This window comes from Lissotriton vulgaris, chromosome 7 (genome assembly GCF_964263255.1).
Source record: "Lissotriton vulgaris chromosome 7, aLisVul1.2, whole genome shotgun sequence".
Classification (NCBI taxonomy): domain Eukaryota; kingdom Metazoa; phylum Chordata; class Amphibia; order Caudata; family Salamandridae; genus Lissotriton; species Lissotriton vulgaris.
Genome location: NC_141695.1, coordinates 341,776,864 through 341,798,103, shown reverse-complemented (window position 1 = coordinate 341,798,103; position 21,240 = coordinate 341,776,864). Strand labels below are relative to the sequence as shown.

Genomic DNA, 21,240 nt, shown 5'->3' with positions numbered 1-21,240 from the left:
TGTATGCATGCATCCATACATCATTCATGCATCTACCCATCCATCCACCCAACCATCCTGCATCCATCATTCATTCATGCACCCACCCATCCATCCACCCATCCATCATGCATCCACCCATCATGCATGCATCCATCCATACATCATTCATGCATCCACCCATCCATCCACCCACCCATCCTGCATCCATACATCATTCATTCATGCATCCATCCATCCATCCATCATGCATCCACCCATCATGCAAGCATCCATCCATACATCATTCAGGCATCCATCCATCCATCCACCCATCCATCCAACAAGTCCCCCAAAACAACTGACTTAGGGGGACTTGATTTAGTTTTCAGGCACGTAAATAACATTCCTGTAAACATTGTAAAAACATCTAGACGTTTGTTCAACTGAACACACTCTAGGACGCTGAATCCATCACACTGAGATTCTGTCACGATAAGGAAGACCCTCCGGCGATTCCAATACAAGAACTTCACGAAGTGTAAACACAGCACACATTACTTCTGCAGTAGTTATTTTTTAAAACATTATGGCAGGATTAAAGTAATGGATCTGGTGGCAGAGTAGATAACTTCAAAATGTTTCTGACGTGTTCCTTTCAGTCACCACAAATGTGTAGAGAGTCACGGCCGGCATGAATCCGGGTGGTACGCGCGAGGGGGGGGGGGGGGGTGTATTTAGTTACGTTTTTACAAACAAATAAACTTACCAGGGTGAGGAATCTCCTCTGCCGGTCCCGCCGCGCATCCCGTCTCCGAGTCCTCTCATGGCAAGTGGCAAATCATGAGACTGGATGTGACTCAAGGGCAGCTACTCAACTGTATCCTGCCTGTTGACAGGGCATGGGGCGGCCATACGTCACCGCCCGTGCAGGATGCTATCTTCAGGCTCCTGTACCACATTAGGCATGCGCAGCATGCCTAATGTAATGTCATTGGAGCGGGGGGGCTGAAATTAAGAGCGCCCCTTGCAGTTGCGCAGTCGGAGTCTGCTGGACTCCTGCTGCTCTCGCCTGGTGCACGTTTGTAGTGAAATGACGACTGACTGCGCTCATGCGCAGTTGAATCTGTGAAGCAGCTGCCAGCACAGGCAGGAAATGTAAACAGACGAATTTCGTCTGCCGTCTGTTTACATTTCCTGCTGTCCGTGGGCAGTTTTGCTTGTTGAATCTGCCTAGTGGGGCGCTGCCCCGACGCCCCTATGGACCAGCCGCCCCTGAATCTCTGTTATTCCAAAGACACTTTCAGATCTAATTCCCTCCTTCTCAGAACCCGCCAGGAAGTTCTTTAGTCATTGTAAATTGTGACTGTTGCCTGCGTCGCTTTGATTCTATGGCATGCTATTTTCGTTTGTTCCATTCCTGTAACAGTTCTCTCATGTAACGTAACTGGTTCTATTGTACAATATCCTCCGACACCTTGGGGTAAAGTCTGCGCTTTATAAAAATGCAATAAATAAATAAATAAAAGCTTGTGGGTAGCAGTTTGAAAACACCCTTACCACTTGAGGCCAGAAAAAGCTCGTGGGTAGCACTTTGAAACCCCCCATTACTAAAAGTCGAGGAAACAGCGCATGCGCTGCGCTAGGCTCGACCTAAAAATGGCAGCCACGGCTTTTAATTGTTAAAATGTACTGTAAACGTATCTCAGTATGGTCACGAGTGTGAAAGTCGGGGTTGTCACTAGCGATCAACAGACTTTTAATGCGTACACAACAATTTTAAGCGCAATACCTTCTTTGGAAAAGTTAACCTGTTTAAATAGTTTAAATTATTCGGGAGCCCTAAAGGAGACTGGCGAAGAAACAATATTTGTATTGGAAGATCTTATGCGATTATGAATATCAGAAAATTGTAATACACGGAAAATGGGTTTCATATCGTTTCAGTCGAAGTTGTGCATTTCTTAGTCCTGGCTAAATTCCTCACTAGCTTTAAGGACTCCATGATGGACGGCACCGGGCTCGAACTTCAGTCCTCTTTTAGTTTCCACTCGTCTGGGTGCGTCACGTCCTGTCCTTGCCGTACGACTTTTCGGACCCCGTGGCCGGGCGAAATCCTCTTTTTTCCTCGCGCGGTGCAAGATGGCGGATATCCAGGTGAGGGCTCTGCGCTGCTCAAGAGAAATAGCGGCATTTTAGGAAATGAGAATTGATTTTGTAATATGAGAGGTTTCTGCGGATCACCGAGGGGTCTCAAAAGGGTTACGTGTGGGTTCTTGGTGTGTAGAACCCTCGGTAGATACACTGGAGTAGGCTCTTAGGGCGGCGCTGTCAGTCCATGCAATTCGTTCCAATTCTGTAAGCATGGGCACCGTCGCGTGCAAGTACGTTTCGTTAAGCATGCCCTGCTTCTTATGCAGTATGACCACTGACTGGCTGAAATTCACGTTTTCAATCCCCAGAGAAGGTATTAAGTCGGTGTAGTTTTAAAGTAAGTTGAGAAGCAATTTGCGGCTCAGGCGTTGGTGAATTTTAATAGGCAATCGAAACCTTTGAATGCTATATAGCATTTGTATTCTATCCGTTAAAATTTACCCCGCGCCATAACGGCCAGAAATGTGCCGCAGGTGACCATTCAATTCCGTTCGTTTAGTATGTCAAGCTTTTCTACAAAAGGATGGGTGAAGTCCAGTAATAAGTGTTTTTGGTTCTTTATGTTGAGCAACCCCATTTCTTGTGTCGGAAGAGTCTGTTTGGCACTGTTGCTTTTTCTAGTTTTGATTGTGCTTTTTTTTTACCTGTGAAAGCTGAAGCCCCTCTTTATTTGCGACAACGACTTGGTTAATTCCGCCTAAGCATTACCTTAGCACAGAGAATAGTGGTCTATGTACACCAGGATTTGTCCTATACACCATCACTGGTCTGTACGTTTTAAGTGCAGCGTTGAAATTTAACTTGTTTGCGGCATCTGGGTGTTATACAATCAGCAAAACATTGCAAAGTAGTTTACATTCTAAAAGCATGTTGCTTTCAAGTGTTCCATAGTACTCTTTTCTTTAACATTTGTCTTAAGAGCTGCTAATATACCCCCAATTAATAAAAATAAATAGGCAATCTGATTTCCCAGAGTATCCTATTTTTAATATATTTAACTATTCTATCATCGCAGTTACGTTCAGCATCTCTTAACATTTATTTTTTACTGGAATGCATGACTCTAAAGGTATCCTGGACAAAGTATCCACTGTGGGTTTGGGAGGGGGGTTGCGAGTACTGGTACTGTGATGATTATTTGGAGCCCTTCTCCCTTTGACACCTATTACCATCAGGATATGAGTGACAAAAGATGTTACTGATGACCCGTTTCAGAGTGGCTTATTCTTTATACACTAAAAAAGATAACGGGGCATATTGTCAAGGGAGTTTCCCCTCCCCCCTCCCCCCCACCCACCCTTTAACAGCACTCTTTGGCTGTAAAGCAGCAAAAAAATATTTTTATCTCCCTATCAGCCAGGCCTCGCTAGCCCATGTAATCCTGCGATAGCAGCCTGTTTTGTAATGCATCCCATGCCAGCGATATAGCTCTAATCAGATGCAAAGTAGGCGTTCCCTACAATAACTTCATTAATAACGTTGCAAACACAACTTCGCTGTATTATCAACGCGGACCCACGAAGCAACGACAAGTCCTGCTAACTGCTATTATCGCAGGAAGTTGACTTAACCATCTCTTCAATGGGAGTTGGATTGATAGGCTAAGTTCACAATGGCGTATGAGCAAGCATTTTTATTATCGCAGGACGCGCTTGATTCCGCGGCACAGAGGTGCTGCCGGTGAAGTGTGTGTGTGTTGCTTGGCAAAGACCTTTTTAAAAATATTGCTTTTAAGATTCCTCTGGATGTGCGCTCCATCACTAATCACCTTCAGTTTCGAAAACATGCTAAAACTTGGCTGTTTTCTTCTATCTAGGGCTCCTTTTGAGCAGGTACTCTGTCTTAACCCTCTGGATGTTATGTAATTGGGCTTGTCTGCAAGCGCTGGGACGCCTCGTTGTTGGGGTAGCCATGCGCTATATAAGCGTTTTATAACATAACATAACATAGGCTAAGTTCACAATGGTGTATGAGCAAGCATTTTTATTATTGCAGGAAGTTTATCGCAGGGTTTCGCACGCTATCGCTTGTTTGCATTGCTATTGCTGGATTTTACATCGCCTCTGAGCAGTGCATTGATAATACTCTGCTAACACGGCGAGAAAATCCAGCGATATGCGGCGAGAAAAACGCTACTCCCGCGGTTTGCGATGATTATCGCAGTGTTGGTAATATGCCCCAATGTTTTCAGCATGGCCAGTTCTGGCATACCCTCTCTCCGAGATCATTTTGGGCCTCTTCACCCAGTTCGAAAACCTGTTTTGTGACTGCAAGGCCCCCTCCTATGCGGATGCCATTGTAAGTTTAGTTACAGATCCTTTTTTCACACAGTGTCCAAAGTTTTTTTTTTAATGGTCTTGACAAAGCCAGAAAGTTAACTAAGGCTGTTGTCTTAAGAATGATTTGTTTAAGTGTTAAAATTGCATCTATATGTTGCTTACTACCCCATACGAGGCATTGAAGCACTTTACAGTGAGTAGCACACTGCGCAGGAGTCCAAAGTTAGTGGTCAGTTACTATGTTAGTTGTGATTTAGTTTTGCATGCTGATTCCTTGCATTCATTACGGTTTCTTTGGGGTACATTGACACTGATGTGATCAGTAGATGGGAGGCCAAGTGAGGGCCAATTTCTTTCTGGAAATAGTGCTATGGTTTTCAAAAAAGAACTTAAGATGGAGGCATGGGATTTAGAGTAACTTGTATACAGAAGAGGCTGGCAGTTATTCACCTACTATAGCAGTGTACCCAATGCTATAGAGTATTGTTAATTTATGTAGATCATACACGCCATATGTAAACACCCTCCCAACTTAAAAATATAACAAGGCAATTGATTCACCTTGCAGGAATCATTAGTATATTCAGTGCCTTTGTGACCCTTTCAATGCCTGTTGTGGAAGGTGTTGTCCCCTTTGTCCACCACTGTAGAACAGACACCTTGTCTTGCAGAATGGGTGTGGCAAAAGTCACCTTCCAGTATCCACCTTGCCTTGTAGTGGAGCACTCCCGACCCTAAGAAAATGCCCCTTTTTGTATAGTAAATACCCCCCAGCTCAAAGGTTTGGACGTATTCTGTGGGGTTTTCAACTGAGTGTACTGAGGTGTGCTAACCAGACATCCGTGTCTTGACCCTTAAATATGTATGTTTGATTGGCATATACCCATTTAGTATAAGCTAACTTACTTTGAAGGCCCTAGTATATTGTACCAGGGGATCTAATTTGAGGTGCCCTCTTGGGGATTGCAGCGCCAGATGTGCCACTCCGTGTGGGACAAGGTAAAACATATCTCCCAGCCTGCCACTGCAAGTGCTGTTTAACCCCTTCGCTGCGGCGGGAATTCCGCCGCAGCGCTAAGGGAGCGGGGGGGGGGGGGCGAGCGGCGCTCGCATGCTCGTGACTTAGCCGCTCCGTCACGAGCCGCGGTTGAGCTGTGCTCGCGACGGAGTGGTTCCGTCATGGCCCACCCCGCTCAATGGAACGTCCAGCGCAGGCGCGAAATTCGCGCTGAGCAGGCCATGACGGAACTGCTCAGTCATGAGCACAGCTCAACCGAGGCTCATTACGGAGCGGCTCCGTCATGAGCATAGAACAGGTTAAAAACTGCTAACATGACTTGGCCATTTTAAACAATTGCACAGCCCAAACCTCCCTTTTTAATTGTCAGTCTGCTCAAGACCAGTCCTTGGGAGTCTTAAAGCAGAGTACAGCCTATTTTAAAAGTACATGGTTTTTTTTTTACATGTTTTCGACAGTGAAAACTTGCAATTGTTTTTGCTGTGAGAATTACTGGTTTCAATGGCGGTTACACTCCTACGCTTTGCTATCCTATGAGTGGGACTACTAAAATTGGTAGTTCAAGGTGTGAAATAACTCATTACTTTAAGCCTGATTGATGCCCCAGTCGAAGTTAAAGTGACGTTTTGCTGCATGCAACTTTTGGGAAATTGCCACTCAGTTGACAAAGCTTTCCAGTGGCCATTTGTAGATGCTGGCCACTAGACAGCCTTCTGCTTGCATAGGGAGACGCATAAACAGGCTGGAAGAGGTAAGTAACAATAGTCCTGGCATTGGAGGAAGTGTTGCCTCCTCTGAAAGGAAGCACATAGGAGTGTTGGCCAAAAAGGTGAGCTTCCAATGGGAAGCTGCCTTTGAAGTGCAAGTTGAAACTGGTCTTTTGTGTTGGTAGATGGTTTGGAGTTTGGGACAGAGAAGTGGGGGGAGGGACTGTCCAAACTGGTTTTCCCATGGGCGTGTAGCCCCCAGGTAGCTACAGCTCTTGCCTCACACCAAGAGAAGCTTCCGGACGCCTTGGGAGTGAGCAGAATACAGCCCTCTGAAGTGTATCTAGATGCTACACTTCAAAGGAAGTTTTCCTCAGGCGGAAGGGAAACAGCCCATGGGCTAGTGACTTTGACATCTTGTAAGGGCACATTCTGGGCATATAAGGGGCACCCAGAACTCTGATCTCTTTTGGACAAGAAAAGAGGGCTGCCCTGCTGACCAAGGATCTGGCAAAGTTGGACTGCACCTGCTGTACCTTGGGCTAGCGAAGGGAGGACTATGCTGCTGTGGTGAAGTTATGCCCCAAGCCCAGCCAGAAGCAGATTCCAAGAGTCTGTGGATTATTGCTCCTTGTCGCAGTGCAGCCTAGTAGAACGAGACCCGGCGTCCAAAAGTGTCTTAAGCCTGCTGGACCCGGGAGAGTCATTGAAGTTTGGGTTGGGCACCCAGAAGGAAAGTTATTGCTAACAGAAGGGAACCACTGGCTTAGGTGTGGCTGGTGACAAGTAGTCCAGTGGCAACAAAACATATGCCAATCCAAAGAGGGCGTTGAAGTGTCAACTGTTGAATTTGGCAATGCGTATTTGCGGTTGAGTGAAAAGTCTTGATTTATTGCTTCTTTAAAAAAAACTACATCTACGTAACCCTATGGTGGGTCTTTTTTTTGTTTTCCATATATTGGTAAAAACATAACTTTTTCATTTTTTAGTCTGTCTGATTTCTTGAGATATTTATTTCTTCCTCAATTGGTTCGGTGCTGTTTAAATGCTTTTCTTGTGTTCTTTTTTGAAGCCACAGCTAACCGGGTTGAACTAATGTTTGACAAAGGGAGCCTACTGGTCATATATGGGTTTGTAGTGTATTACACTGCGAGGTCTCGGACCACATCATATAGTACACCCCATTTTGCATTATTTTTCTACCTCTTATTTACATTTACTTGCTAGTTGTAGTACCAATATATTGGTTGCAGAATTTTGACTTTTTCAATTTCTGGGCATAAACATCAGTTGTCTTGGTGTTTTTTAATGTATTTCTTGTCTCTTCCCATACAGACAGAAAGGGCTTACCAGAAGCAGCCAACCATCTTCCAGAACAAGAAGCGCGTGCTTCTTGGGGAAGGTGCAAAGGAGAAGCTCCCTCGATACTATAAGAACATTGGGTTGGGGTTCAAGACGCCCAGAGAGGTATGTGACTCGTTCAGCAATAGTTTGACTTGGCTAATACATGTTGTTGATTATTTACTGTGATGATCTGGAAAATGATGTTTATTCTCACGATGGTCTTCTGAGAGTTTTAATAAACCTCTGACGATGACGCCCACGGGCTTTTCTGATTCTGCATCACACATTGTCGAGCGCTAGTTAAGCATGTAGAAGTGCTATTAAGTGCAGGGTTTATCTTTGTTTCCTGTGGACGCCTTTTAGAAATTTGTTTTCTCTAGGCTTGTGCAAGTTATCTTGTAGGTGACATAGATTGTTCATGTATTCGGTATTGCCTCATATCTGCTGGTGGGGGCAGATAGGGGTGCGGTTATGCTTCTTATGGATTTCTCTTTTGAGACTTTCCCTCACAGGGAAAACGTACTTCACATGCGAATGTATAAAATATACAAATTCTAAAGCATCTGGGGTACAGGGGAGTATTTACTCTGCGTAAAGCTGCCTGATCTCTCGTAGAATGTGCATTTGATTTTCCCAAGCGGTCTTTCTTTTGGCTTTATAGCAAAACATTTGTACACACTGCGATCTTGTGGGCAGCACAGGTCAGCTTCTATCACTTGTACAGCCACCTTCAGGACAATCTCAGGTTTGTTTTCTGAATATCTTCGGTGCTGTTCAGTTAGTAGCACCCCTCTTTTTTGTGGAAATCCTTATGCACATCTGGGAGTCAGAAAGCCCGTAGGCAAATTAGTATCATTGAGGTGGAATTTGCACTGTATGTTTGGAATGCAATTCTGCCATGTTTTCATAGTACATTCTGGTAATGGATTTACTTCAGAAATTGTATGCATTCTGTGCCAAATCGATGGTTGTATTGTCTGAATGCTACTTTGCCCATAATCACTTGGTATGTTTCAGCATATATAACTTAAAATGATTACATCTGCTTTGAACAGTTGATGCCTGGATATCACAGCAATATGCTCCCATGCTGTGCATGATTTTTGCATATAAACGCGCAAACTGATTTTCAATACCAATTTGACAGTCCTCTGCGAGAAGTTAATTTCTGTAGCTGAATATTGCTGCAAATGGATCCTCTACGTGTTTGTCTGCAGTGAGAACTAGTGATGGCCCAGCAAATTCGCCCCTCAAATTTTTTCCCCCATTATGTTTTAGAATGCATAAACATGTTGCCTGGCAGCTGTATCTGAGACACTTAAGCAGGTAGGGATGCCAGATCAAAGGCTGCCATTTAGTGAGCATCATGCATCCAGGGGCTCGAATGGCAGGGCAGTTCTCTCATGGTCGGCCCAGTTTGCAGCGGTGCACCAGTTCAAAGTACAAATTTATTTTAAAGCGCCATTCGTTGTGGAGTGCATTGTATTAATGGGTTCTTTGCAAGGTTAACTGGTCACTCAATTGCTGAAATTATCTCTTCCTGGACGGTATTGGTACATTAAAATGAAAGTAAAATAATTCTGCCACAGGATGCTATTTATAGCTGCATAATTTAGTCTACCATGCCATATAATTTCAGCATGACTCCAGTGCCCAGTGAATCATGTGCATAATGAGCTTTAATTTGAACCCTTCCGACAATTCTTGTTAGGGTCCGCTCCCTTAGCTGTTGCTTTGTGGCAGTCTAACTGCTAGCTTATCTTAAGCTAGCCCACAGTAGTACAGGTTTCTCATCTTATTAGAAGTGGTTTTATTTTCTTAGCATATGGCTTTACTTTACATCTTAAAGATGCACTCCCGGCATATACATTTTTTTTGTTTGTTTTTTCTTCATACATGCATTCTATACAAAAGCTTGGTTGGTTCACTTTAATCGCCAGACACCTTTAATCACTTTGCAATCAATGAAATATATCTTCCTCTAGTGGTTTCTATTAGATGAATGACCCAGTGGAATCCCTAACAACCACATTTAGCACACCCAGCAGCACCCCTGCAACTGAGTATTTTTGGGGAAGCCGGTATATTTTGCTTTATAATTGAAAATGCATATCTGATCTATTGTCTTAGCTATTTGTTTTATTTTGTTCGATACCACTGGGATCGGGGATACGTGTACACTTCAATATATAGCTGGCAAAAGGTTTTTTTTGTAGTCTACTTTCAGGCAATTTGGCAGCTCTTTGCTGATGAAATACCCCTTCTTACTGCAACGAGTCCAGATTTTGGCTTGGGCAGACCATTCTGTCACTTTCAGTCCTCCAGGAGATCTTTTAATGCCAGTCCTGTGACCCAGGTAGACTCAATTCTTTACCATTATAGTCCAGGACGATGGGTAGGTAGATGGATCTACCATCTGCAGCAACCACTAAGTGCCTCAGCATAGCAGCAGATTTTGATCCCATTCTCAAAGGTTCTTGGAATACCTTAATTAGGGGTGCCTTTCGGGATCTCGGTGTATGTTGTCCTCATTGGAAATGCAAAGGCAGGCTACTGTCTGTGCGTCCACCTATGTAAAATCCAGTAGCAGCACATCTGCCTCGAAACCCACCTGAGGCTGTTTACTCCAACAGGTAGATATGTTTTGCTCGGGGGGAATGGGAGGGGGGTGGTCAGGAATCCCTCCCCTGATCATATTGTTCGAGGCATGTGGGCTGCTGAATTCATATCTGTGCATAGATCGCCGCCTAGTGTTGGGTCCGGATGATTGCACATTGTTGTCCTGGAAGAGTCTTCGAAGTATCACGAGATAGGTGGCTCCTCCCCTGGACTACAGTGCGCATGGGCATCGCCTCCATCCCCAGATAGTTTTTTTCCGCCATTGGGTTCGGATGTGTTTCGGTTCCCTCTGTCGGAATCGATAGTTGTAAAACTTTTCTAACTCGAGACCAAAAGGTCTTTAGGCTGGGCGTCGGTATCGTTTCGTTCGGGTTTTTGTCTGTTCTCAGCTCCGAACTCTTGCTACCCATCCGCGTGCTCTCGGCGCGGACGGGCCTACTCGACGCTCCAGACATGGAACGGACTCCGTTCAAAAGGTGCCCGGTGTGCACCTCCAAGTACTCACACCTCGATGTGCACCCTGTGTGCAACAAATGTTAGTCACCGGACCATGATGAGGCCAGGTGCATGGCCTGCTCGAAGTTCCGGTGCAAGAAGACTCTCGATTCGTCGGGCCGCTAGGCTCCAGGCCCAGCTATCGGCAACATCGGCGCCCCCGCCGGACGACATCTTCGAAGAATCTGTTGAAGACGACGATGTCGTGCGGGTTTCGGACTCTAGCCCCGCGTCTGAGGGGGATGCCTATGACGCGGGAGACGAGGACTTTGACGAAGCCGGCGACGAGGTAGGGGACGACGATGGGGCAATTGCCACCGTGGGGGACAGCTCGGAGGAAGAGCGTCCCCAGACTGACTCAGGGGTCAATCCCCTTCATGCGGCCCAGGTCGAGGGATCGCCTTCGGGCCTTACCCAAGACCTCGTTACTAGTCCAGCAGCCCGCCTCCAGGCCCGGTCACGGACATTTCTAAGGCGCCACTCCCGTTAACAAAAACGAAAGTGAAGCCATTGGTATCCACTCCTCCGGTTTCGAAACCGAAAGTGAAAGCTGCACTGGTGCAAAAGGCTCTGGAGGCGTCTACTTCCTAACAATTCAAAATGGCCGACCTGAAGAGCCGTGCCAAGATGGCCGACCCAAGGGCCTCGGGGTCGACGCCGAAGACTAAGTCGACCGACGCGGCCGCGTCGGTGCCGAAGATAATCGAGGTCGATGACCCGAAGAAGGCTTCGAAGAAGCGTCAAGGCGATTCCACGGCTCCGCCCGTCGGGGACAAGGACCGTGAGGTGTCGGCTCCGAAGACGTTCCCTCTCGCCGACCCGACTCGGGGAGATCGCTCGAGCCAGTCAAGCCCTCCACGGCCTTGACGAAGAAGGTCGCAGAGTCCCTGCAACGGATTCGGAAGGACGCTGTGGTTCCCGAACCAGGGGATGTGGTGCCGAAGCACACAACAAAGCCCGCAAAGGCGCACACGCCTATCCGCTTCACCCTGCCGCCGAAGTCGACGCCGAAGGCTTTCGCTCCGAAGCATGGGGCAGGTGTGCCCTCGAAGCAGGTGTCGACGCCCGAAGCGGCACTGGTGGTGGCGAAGCCTCGGCTCCAGCCGCTTGCAGAGGAAGAGCGTCGAGAGGTCATCATCGACGCCAATACCGGAAAACTGTCTCTCCTCAAGAGAAAAATCACCACGGAGCCGGTGTTGGAACATTTTCGCATTCCTCTCAAAAATAAGAAGGGTTCTGCGGGTACTTCGGCCCCGATCGAGCCTGCCTCTCCACAAGCTTTAGAACATTTGCCACCGCGTTCCAACGCAGGGGATGGTGACTATGAGGAGGTCGAGTACAACTATCCGGCGTACTCGGATCCGGAGGAGGAACATGAGCCTTGGTCTGCCGGAGGCGACCCGGACGACCCGCAGCTCTTTGCTGCGAAGACCTCACCGACGGACTCGGCAGCCTTCAACGCTTTGATTGAGCGAGCTGCAGCTAACCATGAGGTCGAGCTGCACTTAGATCCTGTGGATGTGGACTTTTTGTTTGACACTTTCTCAGTGGCTGAAAAGTCGGTCAAGACATTGCCAATGCTCAATGGAGTGCTAAAGCACGCGACTGAGGTCTTCAAAGAGCCCACCCGGGCGCGTGTCATCAATCCTCGCATTGACAAAAAATATAAGGCAGCGCCCTCGGATCCAACATATATCAAGGGACACTTGCCATTGGACTCGTTGGTGGTATCCAACGCACGCAAGAGGGCGAACTCGCAGACTACTGGTGACGCTCCTCCCCCAGACAAGGAGTCTAAAATATTTGAGGCCTCGGGGAAACGGATTGCTGTACAGACAGCTAACATTTGGCGAATCTCAAACACGCAGGCCCTACTTGCACGCTACGATAGGGCTCATTATGACACCCTAGAAACACTGCTGCAACACTTGCCTGACCAGTACAAGGAGGCAGGGGAAATGTTAATTCAGGAAGGAAAGCTCATCACAAACGCTTCCATCAAATGTGCGCTGGACGTGGCTGACACAGCCTCCAGGGCAATCAACACTAGTGTGTTGCTGAGAAGACCTGCATGGCTTAGGATATCAGGTTTCAAACCGGATATAAAACAACCATCCTGAACCAAACAGTTAATCCTGACCACCTGTTCGGCCCTGAGGGGGATGCGACACTGGAAAAAATGAAGAAAGACACAGACACTGCTAAGTCTATGGGGGCCCTCCAGTCTCAGCAGTTTCGGGGTGGTTCCTTTCGCCGCTCCAATACCAGAGGCACCTCAAGGGGTCAGGCATCGCAATCCACACAGTATTATAAAAGTAATACCCAAACCTCATACACCAACAAGGGTAGAGGTGGCTACAGAGGCAACAACATCAAAGGCAGGGGACGTGGAAACAGCTCCAGGTCCACCACCGCCAACAAGCAGTGACGCCATGTCACTGCCCCCCGACCACACAACACCGGTCGGGGGGGAGACTCCAGCAGTTCCTGCCCGCGTGGAAATCCATTACCACGGACAGGTGGGTCAAGTCTCTTATCCAGTACGGTTACTGTCTGGAACTTACTTCCACTCCACCAAACATACCTCCAAGAAGCCGTCCTATGTCCGGCGAGCACTTGCACTTGTTGCAGCAGGAAGTTCAAGTCATGCTGTAAAAAGGGGCAATAGAGCTCGTCCCACTGCAAGAAAGGGGTACAGGAGTTTACTCTCTGTACTTTCTAATCCCCAAGAAGGACGGATCCCTACGGCCCATCCTGGACCTCAGGCCCCTCAACTGGTACATTCTCTCGGAGCATTTCCATATGCTCACGATGCAGCAGGTACTCCCTCTGCTTCAACAGGGGGACTTCCTGGCTACGTTGGATCTAAAAGATGCATACTTTCATATCCCCTTGCATCCTTCCCACAGGAAGTATCTCAGATTCACAATTCAAGACCAGCACTACCAGTTCAGGGTTCTGCCGTTCGGGGTCACCACAGTGCCAAGGGTCTTTACGAAGTGCCTGGCGACTGTGGCGGCGCATCTACGACGCCAGAACGTCCACGTCTACCCTTACCTGGACGACTGGCTCATTCAGGCAAAATCGGAGCAGCAGTGCGCCGACCACGTGTCCCGCACTATTCATCTCCTGCGCGATCTGGGATTCTCTCTGAACTACCCGAAATCCCATCTCCAGCCCGCCCATGTACGACAGTATCTGGGCGCGACAAACACTCTGGCAGCCACTGCGCAGCCAAATTCAGTGAGAATCGCCAGTATCCAAACGCTGATCCAACAATTCAGACCCCAACACTCGCTTCCAGCGAAAGTGTTCATGCAGTTGATAGGCATGATGGCCTCCTACATCTCCATTGTCCCGCACGCGAGATTACATATGCGTCCGCTTCAGGAGTGCCTAGCACGTCAGTGGACTCAGGCTCATGGGCAACTGACAGACCTAGTGTTGGTGAGCGGTCGGGCGTACAACTCTCTGCATTGGTGGAATCCACAAAACCTTTGCAAGGGCCGACCATTCCAAGAGCCTGTGCCACAGATTATCCTGACGACGGACGCTTCTCTCCAGGGATGGGGAGAGCATGTACTCCACTACACTGTGCAGGGACTATGGACACTACAGCAAAGGAAGATGCACATCAATGTGTTGGAACTGATGGCAATCTTCATGGCCTTGAAGGCGTTCAAAGTACATCTGTGCAACAAAGTCGTGTTGATCCGGACGGACAACATGACAGCCATGTACTACATTCAGAAGCAGGGAGGCACACACTCTCCGCAGCTGTCTCATCTAGCTCAGAGCATGTGGAAGTGGGCCATTCAGAGGAACATCTTCCTCATGGCGGAGCATCTCCCGGCCAAGGACAACCAGATGGCGGACCTGCTCAGCAGGCACAGCCATCAAATGCACGAGTGGGAGATACATCCATCAATACTCCAACCGTACTTCCAAAGGTGGGGTCATCCAGAGATAGACCTGTTCGCCACAAAGGAGAACGCAAAATGCCAAAGCTTCGCCGCCAGGTTCCCACACCCGCAATCACAGGGCAATGCGATGTGGATGAACTGGTCAGGCAGATTTGCGTACGCTTTTCCCCCAGCACCTCTGATACCGCTGGTGGCACGCAAGCTCAGGCAGCACTCGATGACTCTCATCCTGGTTGCTCCGACGTGGGCTCGCCAACCGTGGTACACCACGTTTCTGGAACTCTCTGTGGTGCCGCATCAAAGGCTTCATCTCACTCCCAGCCTTCTGACGCAGAGCCATGGCGACATTCAGCACCCAGATCCGCAACAGCTCAACCTGGCGATCTGGCTCCTGAAGTCCTAGAGTTTGGCTACCTCAATCTTCCTCCCGATTGCATGAACATCATTCGGGAGGCAAGGAAGCCCACTACTAGAACTTGTTATGCGGCTAAATGGAAGAGGTTTGTCATCTACTGTGTTAACCACGATATTGACCCACTAGATGCTTCCATTCAAAACATCATTTGTTACCTGTTCCACCTGTATCAATGCAATTTGGCGTACTCTTCCATCCGCATTCACCTGTCTGCTATGGCAGCATACCTCCAGAATAGGCAACACCTGTCACTTTTTAAGGTCCCTGCTATCAAGGCTTTTCTGGAAGGACTCAAGAGAGTCATTCCACCAAGGACCCCACCAGCTCTAGAATGGAACCTCAATGTGGTTCTTACAAGACTGATGGGTCCTCCCTTCGAGCCACTGCACTCTTGTGAGCTTCAGTTTCTGACTTGGAAGGTTGCTTTCTTAGTAGCAATTACATCGCTACGGAGGGTTAGCGAGTTGCAGGCGCTCACCATCCAAGAACCTTTCTTCCAAGTACATGCAAACAGGGTTGTGCTCCGCACTAACCCTAAATTCTTACCCAAAGTTGTATCTCAATTCCATATGAACCAGACAATTGAGTTGCCGGTGTTTTTCCAAAACCCGGAGACGCTGGCGGAGCGGATGCCCCACACCCTTGACGTTAAAAGAGCCTTGATGTACTACGTGGACAGGACAAAATATTTTCGCAAAACCAAGCAGCTTTTCGTTGCTTTTGCCACACACCACAAGGGAAACGCTATCTCCAAAGCTGGAATCGCTAGGTGGATCGTGAAATGCATTCAAATCTGTTACGCTAAAGCTAAACGCACTCTCACTATCCCACCAAGAGCCCACTCCACCAGGAAGTTGGGGGCCTCTATGGCTTTCCTAGGTAACATTCCCTTAGAAGATATTTGTAGAGCAGCCACATGGTATACCACACATACTTTCACTAAACATTACTGTGTAGACGTACACTCCAAACAGCAGGCAGCTGTTGGTCAGGCTGTTCTCAAAACACTTTTTCAGACTGCTGCAGCTGGCACGGGCGGCCGCCGCTAATGGAGGGACTGCTATGTATTCTATGCACAGATATGAATTCAGCAGCCCACATGCCTCGAACTGCAAATGCTACTTACCAGTATGCATCTGTTCTTGGCATGTAGGGCTGCTGACATTCATATCGCCCACCCTCCTCCCCGGCGCCTGTAGCAGCTGCAGTATTCATATATTTATATGCTCATAGCATGGTCATCACTCACATACTTCACTCCATCTCTGCCAATGGCTAAAAACAATCTGGGGATGGAGGCGATGCCCATGCGCACTGTAGTCCAGGGGAGGAGCCACCTATCTCGTGATACTTCGAAGACTCTTCCAGGACAACAATGTGCAATCATCCGGACCCAACACTAGGTGGCGATCTATGCACAGATATGAATGTCAGCAGCCCTACATGCCAAGAACAGATGCATACTGGTAAGTAGCATTTGCATTTTAAGTCCAATTATGGGCAATCAAAGACCTCTATATTTCCCCGTGGGATTTGTGAATTCTGTCTAGCTTCTGGTGGCTGTGAGCCCCCAAGTGCAACATATCTGTCCTTGCTTACTGTAATTTAATGTTCAGTATTGAGTCTGAATGAACACAGAACTCTTGCACTAGCGGAAACTTTTTCGTGAGTTATAGCGCTCAGTAATTTGACCAGGAACACCGGAGAATATCAATTTAACGAGCACTTTCTCAACCAAAAGGGTTTCTAGTTATTTAACCATTTGAAGCTCAGACATGGGAAATCCTATCTAAATTATAAAGACCAAAAAGAGCTCTGAGCAAAAATTGAGTTCTCCCAGTAAAGTGCATAGAATGGCCTGTGGTATTGCCATCATAATTACTTTTTATATCGTGCTTACGTAGCAGCTTGCTACTTTCAAGTGTTGTAGTTAACAAACGTTGATACTTCCTATTGGACTTTTTCTGGCCTCAGGATAGGCAGCTGATATAACATTGTTGGGATTCAACCTCGTGACATTCAGGTCATAGCTGTCAGAACATTGAAGTCGCATGACCAGCTTGTCACTTGCTGTAGGTTGTAACATTTCTTAATCAACCAGGGCGAAGCTTACCTGTGTTTGTGTTGTGGTTGTCCTTGTTTTTCATTGCATGCATCTCACCAGGTAAGAGCACTTGACAACTTGTAGCACGCTGCATTGTATAAACATCTGAATGTAGGTGTTCTGTATAGATACTGTGTGATGTGTTAGAACCAGAGTTGTGCTCTTCCTGTGTTTTGTCATTTTGCCTTGACGTGTATTGAATGAAAAATTTATGGGGGATGTTTAAGCATTTGGTGCCAGTGTATGGACAAATAGCAAGTCTGGATGTAGTGAGGGGCAAGTATGCCTGTGATGACTTGTATCATAGTGTTGCTAATAGGTTATACAATAATAGGTTGCTAATAGATAAAAATAATAATAATAGATAAAAATAGGTTGCTAATAGGCTCCATACAAGTAGGGCTGTAGGGAATGGTTGTGAGTACGCAAGTTCAAATTGAGAAGTATGAGGGGCAGAAAGTTAGCCGAGGACTGACCTGGCCAGCCCATGGGCTGGAAGCCTGAATGGCAAGTAACAGTAGCATAGAATTGAAAATTTTAAACTAGGATAAGTTCACCCACTTTTTTGTTTGTTATCTAAGCACTTGTTTCTATTTGGTTTCTTGACAGTTTTTTCCCTTCCAGATTTGTAATGCTAACTTTCCTTTTAACTTAATTTTTTTATCTTCTGCCATGCAAAAACTAGGAGTATGCAAGTGACATTCTGTGACCCTTCTCTTGCACATGACATTGAATTTTGTATGTTTTACGAGCCTACTTTCCCCCTTTCAGGCTATTGATGGCACGTACATCGATAAGAAGTGTCCTTTTACTGGAAATGTCTCCATCCGTGGGCGTATCCTGTCAGGTACGTTTTGTAGGACCAAGTCCTTCTAGATCCATTCAGCTGTCCACTCTTCCAGTTCCATCACCTTGTTTGTTACTGTGGACACTAAGTGAGATGGGTATTCCCAGACATTATTTTGTTCACAGTGCCACATGACTTCAAACACCCCACTGGTGAAATTTAATAAACTGTTCTGTTGCTTGCGCTCCCATCTGGGAGCGGCCTGGCGGTTTAAGCATTTTGGGAAAGCCCGATTTCCAAATGGCATGCGTCTGTCTAGCATGGAATAGTGTGCGACACACAATGCTCTATTGTGATTAATTCAAGGATTCCTTCTGTCACATATTGGTTGTTTCACTTTCTTTTTGAAAGCTATTTATTGCCTTGGGAAAAGGCCTTCTTTCGGTGCTTTCTTGTTTACTGTTAGCTAGTCATGTCTGCGTGCTGCACATGCTTTTTAGAATGGCCTTCCACAACTAAAGTGGCTGACGACTTGGCAGATACAATGATAGTTTATGGATACAAAAATATATCGGTCTGAAATTGGATAAGAACCTCTTGGCTCGCCTTTAGGATGCATGCCGTGAGGTGGTTTCCTTTACCCACAAGATTGAAATGCAAGGGTTATGTTAGTTACGTCAGTAAGACCTTTTTCAAACCCTATCCCACAGTATTGTACTGAATAGAAAGGGGGAGTCATTTGTGGACGTGATGGTAATATTGTAAAACTAATGACGTTTTACTTATCCTGGAAGAACGCGCTAAAAAGTGCCTTCCGTAAAATTTGTCCTCTTTATAGGTGTCTTCGTCAAATTTTCTATTCCCCTTTATTTATTTCTGTAGGTTCACTTTGCAAATGCCTCTATAAGTAGCCCAAGACTTGTTTGCTCATCTGTGGCTCATGGTGATGGCCATGTAGTTCTTTATATAGTCCTTTCTAGTTGGGACATTTGCTGAGTGATCTCTGATACTTATTTTTTTTTACTGGTATCCTAGGTATTGTAACCAAGATGAAGATGCAGAGAACAATTGTCATCCGTCGAGACTACCTGCATTACATTCGGAAGTACAACCGATTCGAGAAACGCCACAAGAACATGTCTGTTCATCTCTCCCCGGCCTTCAGGTATGTAGACTACATGTTAAAGTTATGGTCGCCAACTGAAATGGTTATTTATTGGTAGGATACTTTTTTTGTTTAAGAGAAATAAAAATCCGTTTGCTGTTTCCAGGGATTCCAGATAACATAAGCCCAAGAACGCTGAAATCCCTGTGGCTAGCATTCCTGTATAGAGAAAATATGACTAGGTGTCAGACTAAGGTGTTTGTGAGATGTGGATGTTTGTTGGGCAAGACTGGTCCCACTCGCCCCATCCTAGTTTGTTTGCAGTCCCGATTGTCACTCAAATTGAAAATCAGTGTCCATACCAGCTTTAATGTGCTAATGCATGCAAACACAATTATGCACAAATGGTGCTGTGACTCAGTGCAGCCTGCTCTTTTCTGGTCCTCCTGTCAACATTGAAGAGTAAAATAACCAAACTTGGGAATAAAAAAACGGGGCACAGAAAATAATTGGTTAAGCGTGCACTTCTGGGTGCGAGGAGATTCGCTGTCCTGGCTCCAACCTTTTGGAACTCCCTCCCTATTGCTCTGCGCACCTCACTTTCCTACCCCCTGTTCCGGAAAAACCTCAACTTTTTTGTTCATTTAAGCCTACCATTAATCTTTCTGCTGCTGCCATCCACTGATCACCACTAGCGCCATAAAACCGCTGGGTATGCGAGCGCTGTACAAATGTTTTTAAATTCAAATCCCCTGGGAACTACGCAGCTTGACTATCACTTCAAAATAGGCAGTGATGTACGCATTTATGAGCACAAGTTTCATATAGAAACAGTTGTAAGTGTAAGGATGCTTCACTTTATTGTCCTTATGCTGCAGGAGGGCAGGCCACCATACATAATTCAGTAAGACTAGAGTACTCCTGGCCCAGAATATTTATGGTTCTTTAGTAAAGCAGTGACTAAAGAGTTCTGACTGATCCAAAGCTATTTTGTGTTTTTTGATATCATGAATTTTGGCATTAGGCTAAAGTTGTCTGTAGCCATACCGTACAAAATTGAATACACCAAGAGTAACACCTGCTTTTCATTTGATTTATGCAATTAAACAACCCTTTCCGAGCTCCTATTTGCTATAATGCATCTCTCCTTACAAATAATGCGGCCTTGTGATGTATTCTGGGGGGAAAAGGCCAGACCCTTCTACTGCGTCGGTAGTGTGCGTTTTAGATCTATTAAGCAGCTTTGTAGAGCATTGCATTCATTTAAGTAGGGTTCTGATCTGTGAGTAAATGAAAGCTTAGTGTTTAGTGGTAAGCTTGTCTAATTTTGGGACCCAATCTTAAAGCTCGGTCGTGGCTAGTTTTCGTTGCATTTCACTCCCCTCAGCCTCATTACTGCTGAGCAGAGGATTACTTTTTTTCACTGACTGTTTTTCCCTCTATTTCAGAGATGTCCAGGTGGGAGATAATGTGACAGTGGGAGAGTGTCGTCCCCTCAGCAAAACTGTCCGCTTCAATGTACTGAAAGTGACTAAGGCTGCTGGCACCAAGAAACAGTTCCAGAAGTTTTAAAGCTGAAACTTGTTTTTTTTCAGGACCAGTAAAACCATGTGAAAAACAGATACTTGTGGTGTTTTTTTTCTGAACGGAGTTGTTTCAGGAGCGGAAATACGTTTTCATTGCGTTTCTAAGATGTCCTGATTCTTTATCCACCTAGTTAACATAGGGCTATCTGTGGTCCCTCGTGTCTGTTGCTACTGATGTATTGTTTATGCATTTTATTGTGGTCAGGGTGACAAAGTTTCCTTTGTTCTCAACCGCCTTGTTCTTTTGTACCCTTTAAGTTCAATGGGATCATATATTTTCTGTGTACGTGCAGGAAATTTACCTTAATGCTGCTCTACCTCCACTAGTAGGTCAGAACACCTTGCACTGTCCCATTAATCCAAATGATGCATTGGTGGATTTCCTTCATCAGGAATGTTTTCTGCCCCACCCAATCCCCCTTGCCTTTTGATGGATGTGCCTGTTACTTTATTGCACAATTTTTAGGTCTCGCCTGTTGCCGATGCGCATGCGCATCGAGCAAAGCGAGACTATTGCGAGTTATCCACACTTTATCTGCACTGCAAGGAATCGTGGCGATTCCTTGCAGTGCCCGTGAGTTTTAAGGTCAATGCGCATGCGCATTAAGCTTATGCGCATGCGCATTGACCTTAAAACTCACGGGCGCGTGCACGTCCGTCTTTGTTTACCCCTCCGCCCCCTCCCGCCGTGTCGCATTTCTCCTCCCCCTCCCCTCTCTTCCTTCCGTCGTGTCGCACCTCTCCCC

At 46.5% G+C, this 21,240-nt stretch overlaps 1 protein-coding gene and 1 non-coding gene across 2 annotated transcripts; both read left to right on the top strand.

Moving 5' to 3' along the window:
• Positions 1-1,592: 1,592 nt before the first annotated feature.
• RPS11 (ribosomal protein S11) lies at positions 1,593-20,528 on the top strand. The gene is made up of 5 exons (XM_086930215.1): positions 1,593-2,115; positions 7,452-7,583; positions 17,788-17,863; positions 18,839-18,968; positions 20,357-20,528. Exons 1-5 carry the CDS (start codon positions 2,101-2,103, stop codon positions 20,478-20,480), a joined length of 477 nt encoding a protein of 158 aa, XP_086786341.1. The 5' UTR covers positions 1,593-2,100; the 3' UTR covers positions 20,481-20,528.
• LOC147701543 (small nucleolar RNA SNORD35) lies at positions 7,653-7,741 on the top strand. Its single transcript, XR_015298707.1, has one exon. It is a non-coding gene; the product is annotated as a small nucleolar RNA SNORD35 (small nucleolar RNA).
• Positions 20,529-21,240: the final 712 nt, after the last annotated feature.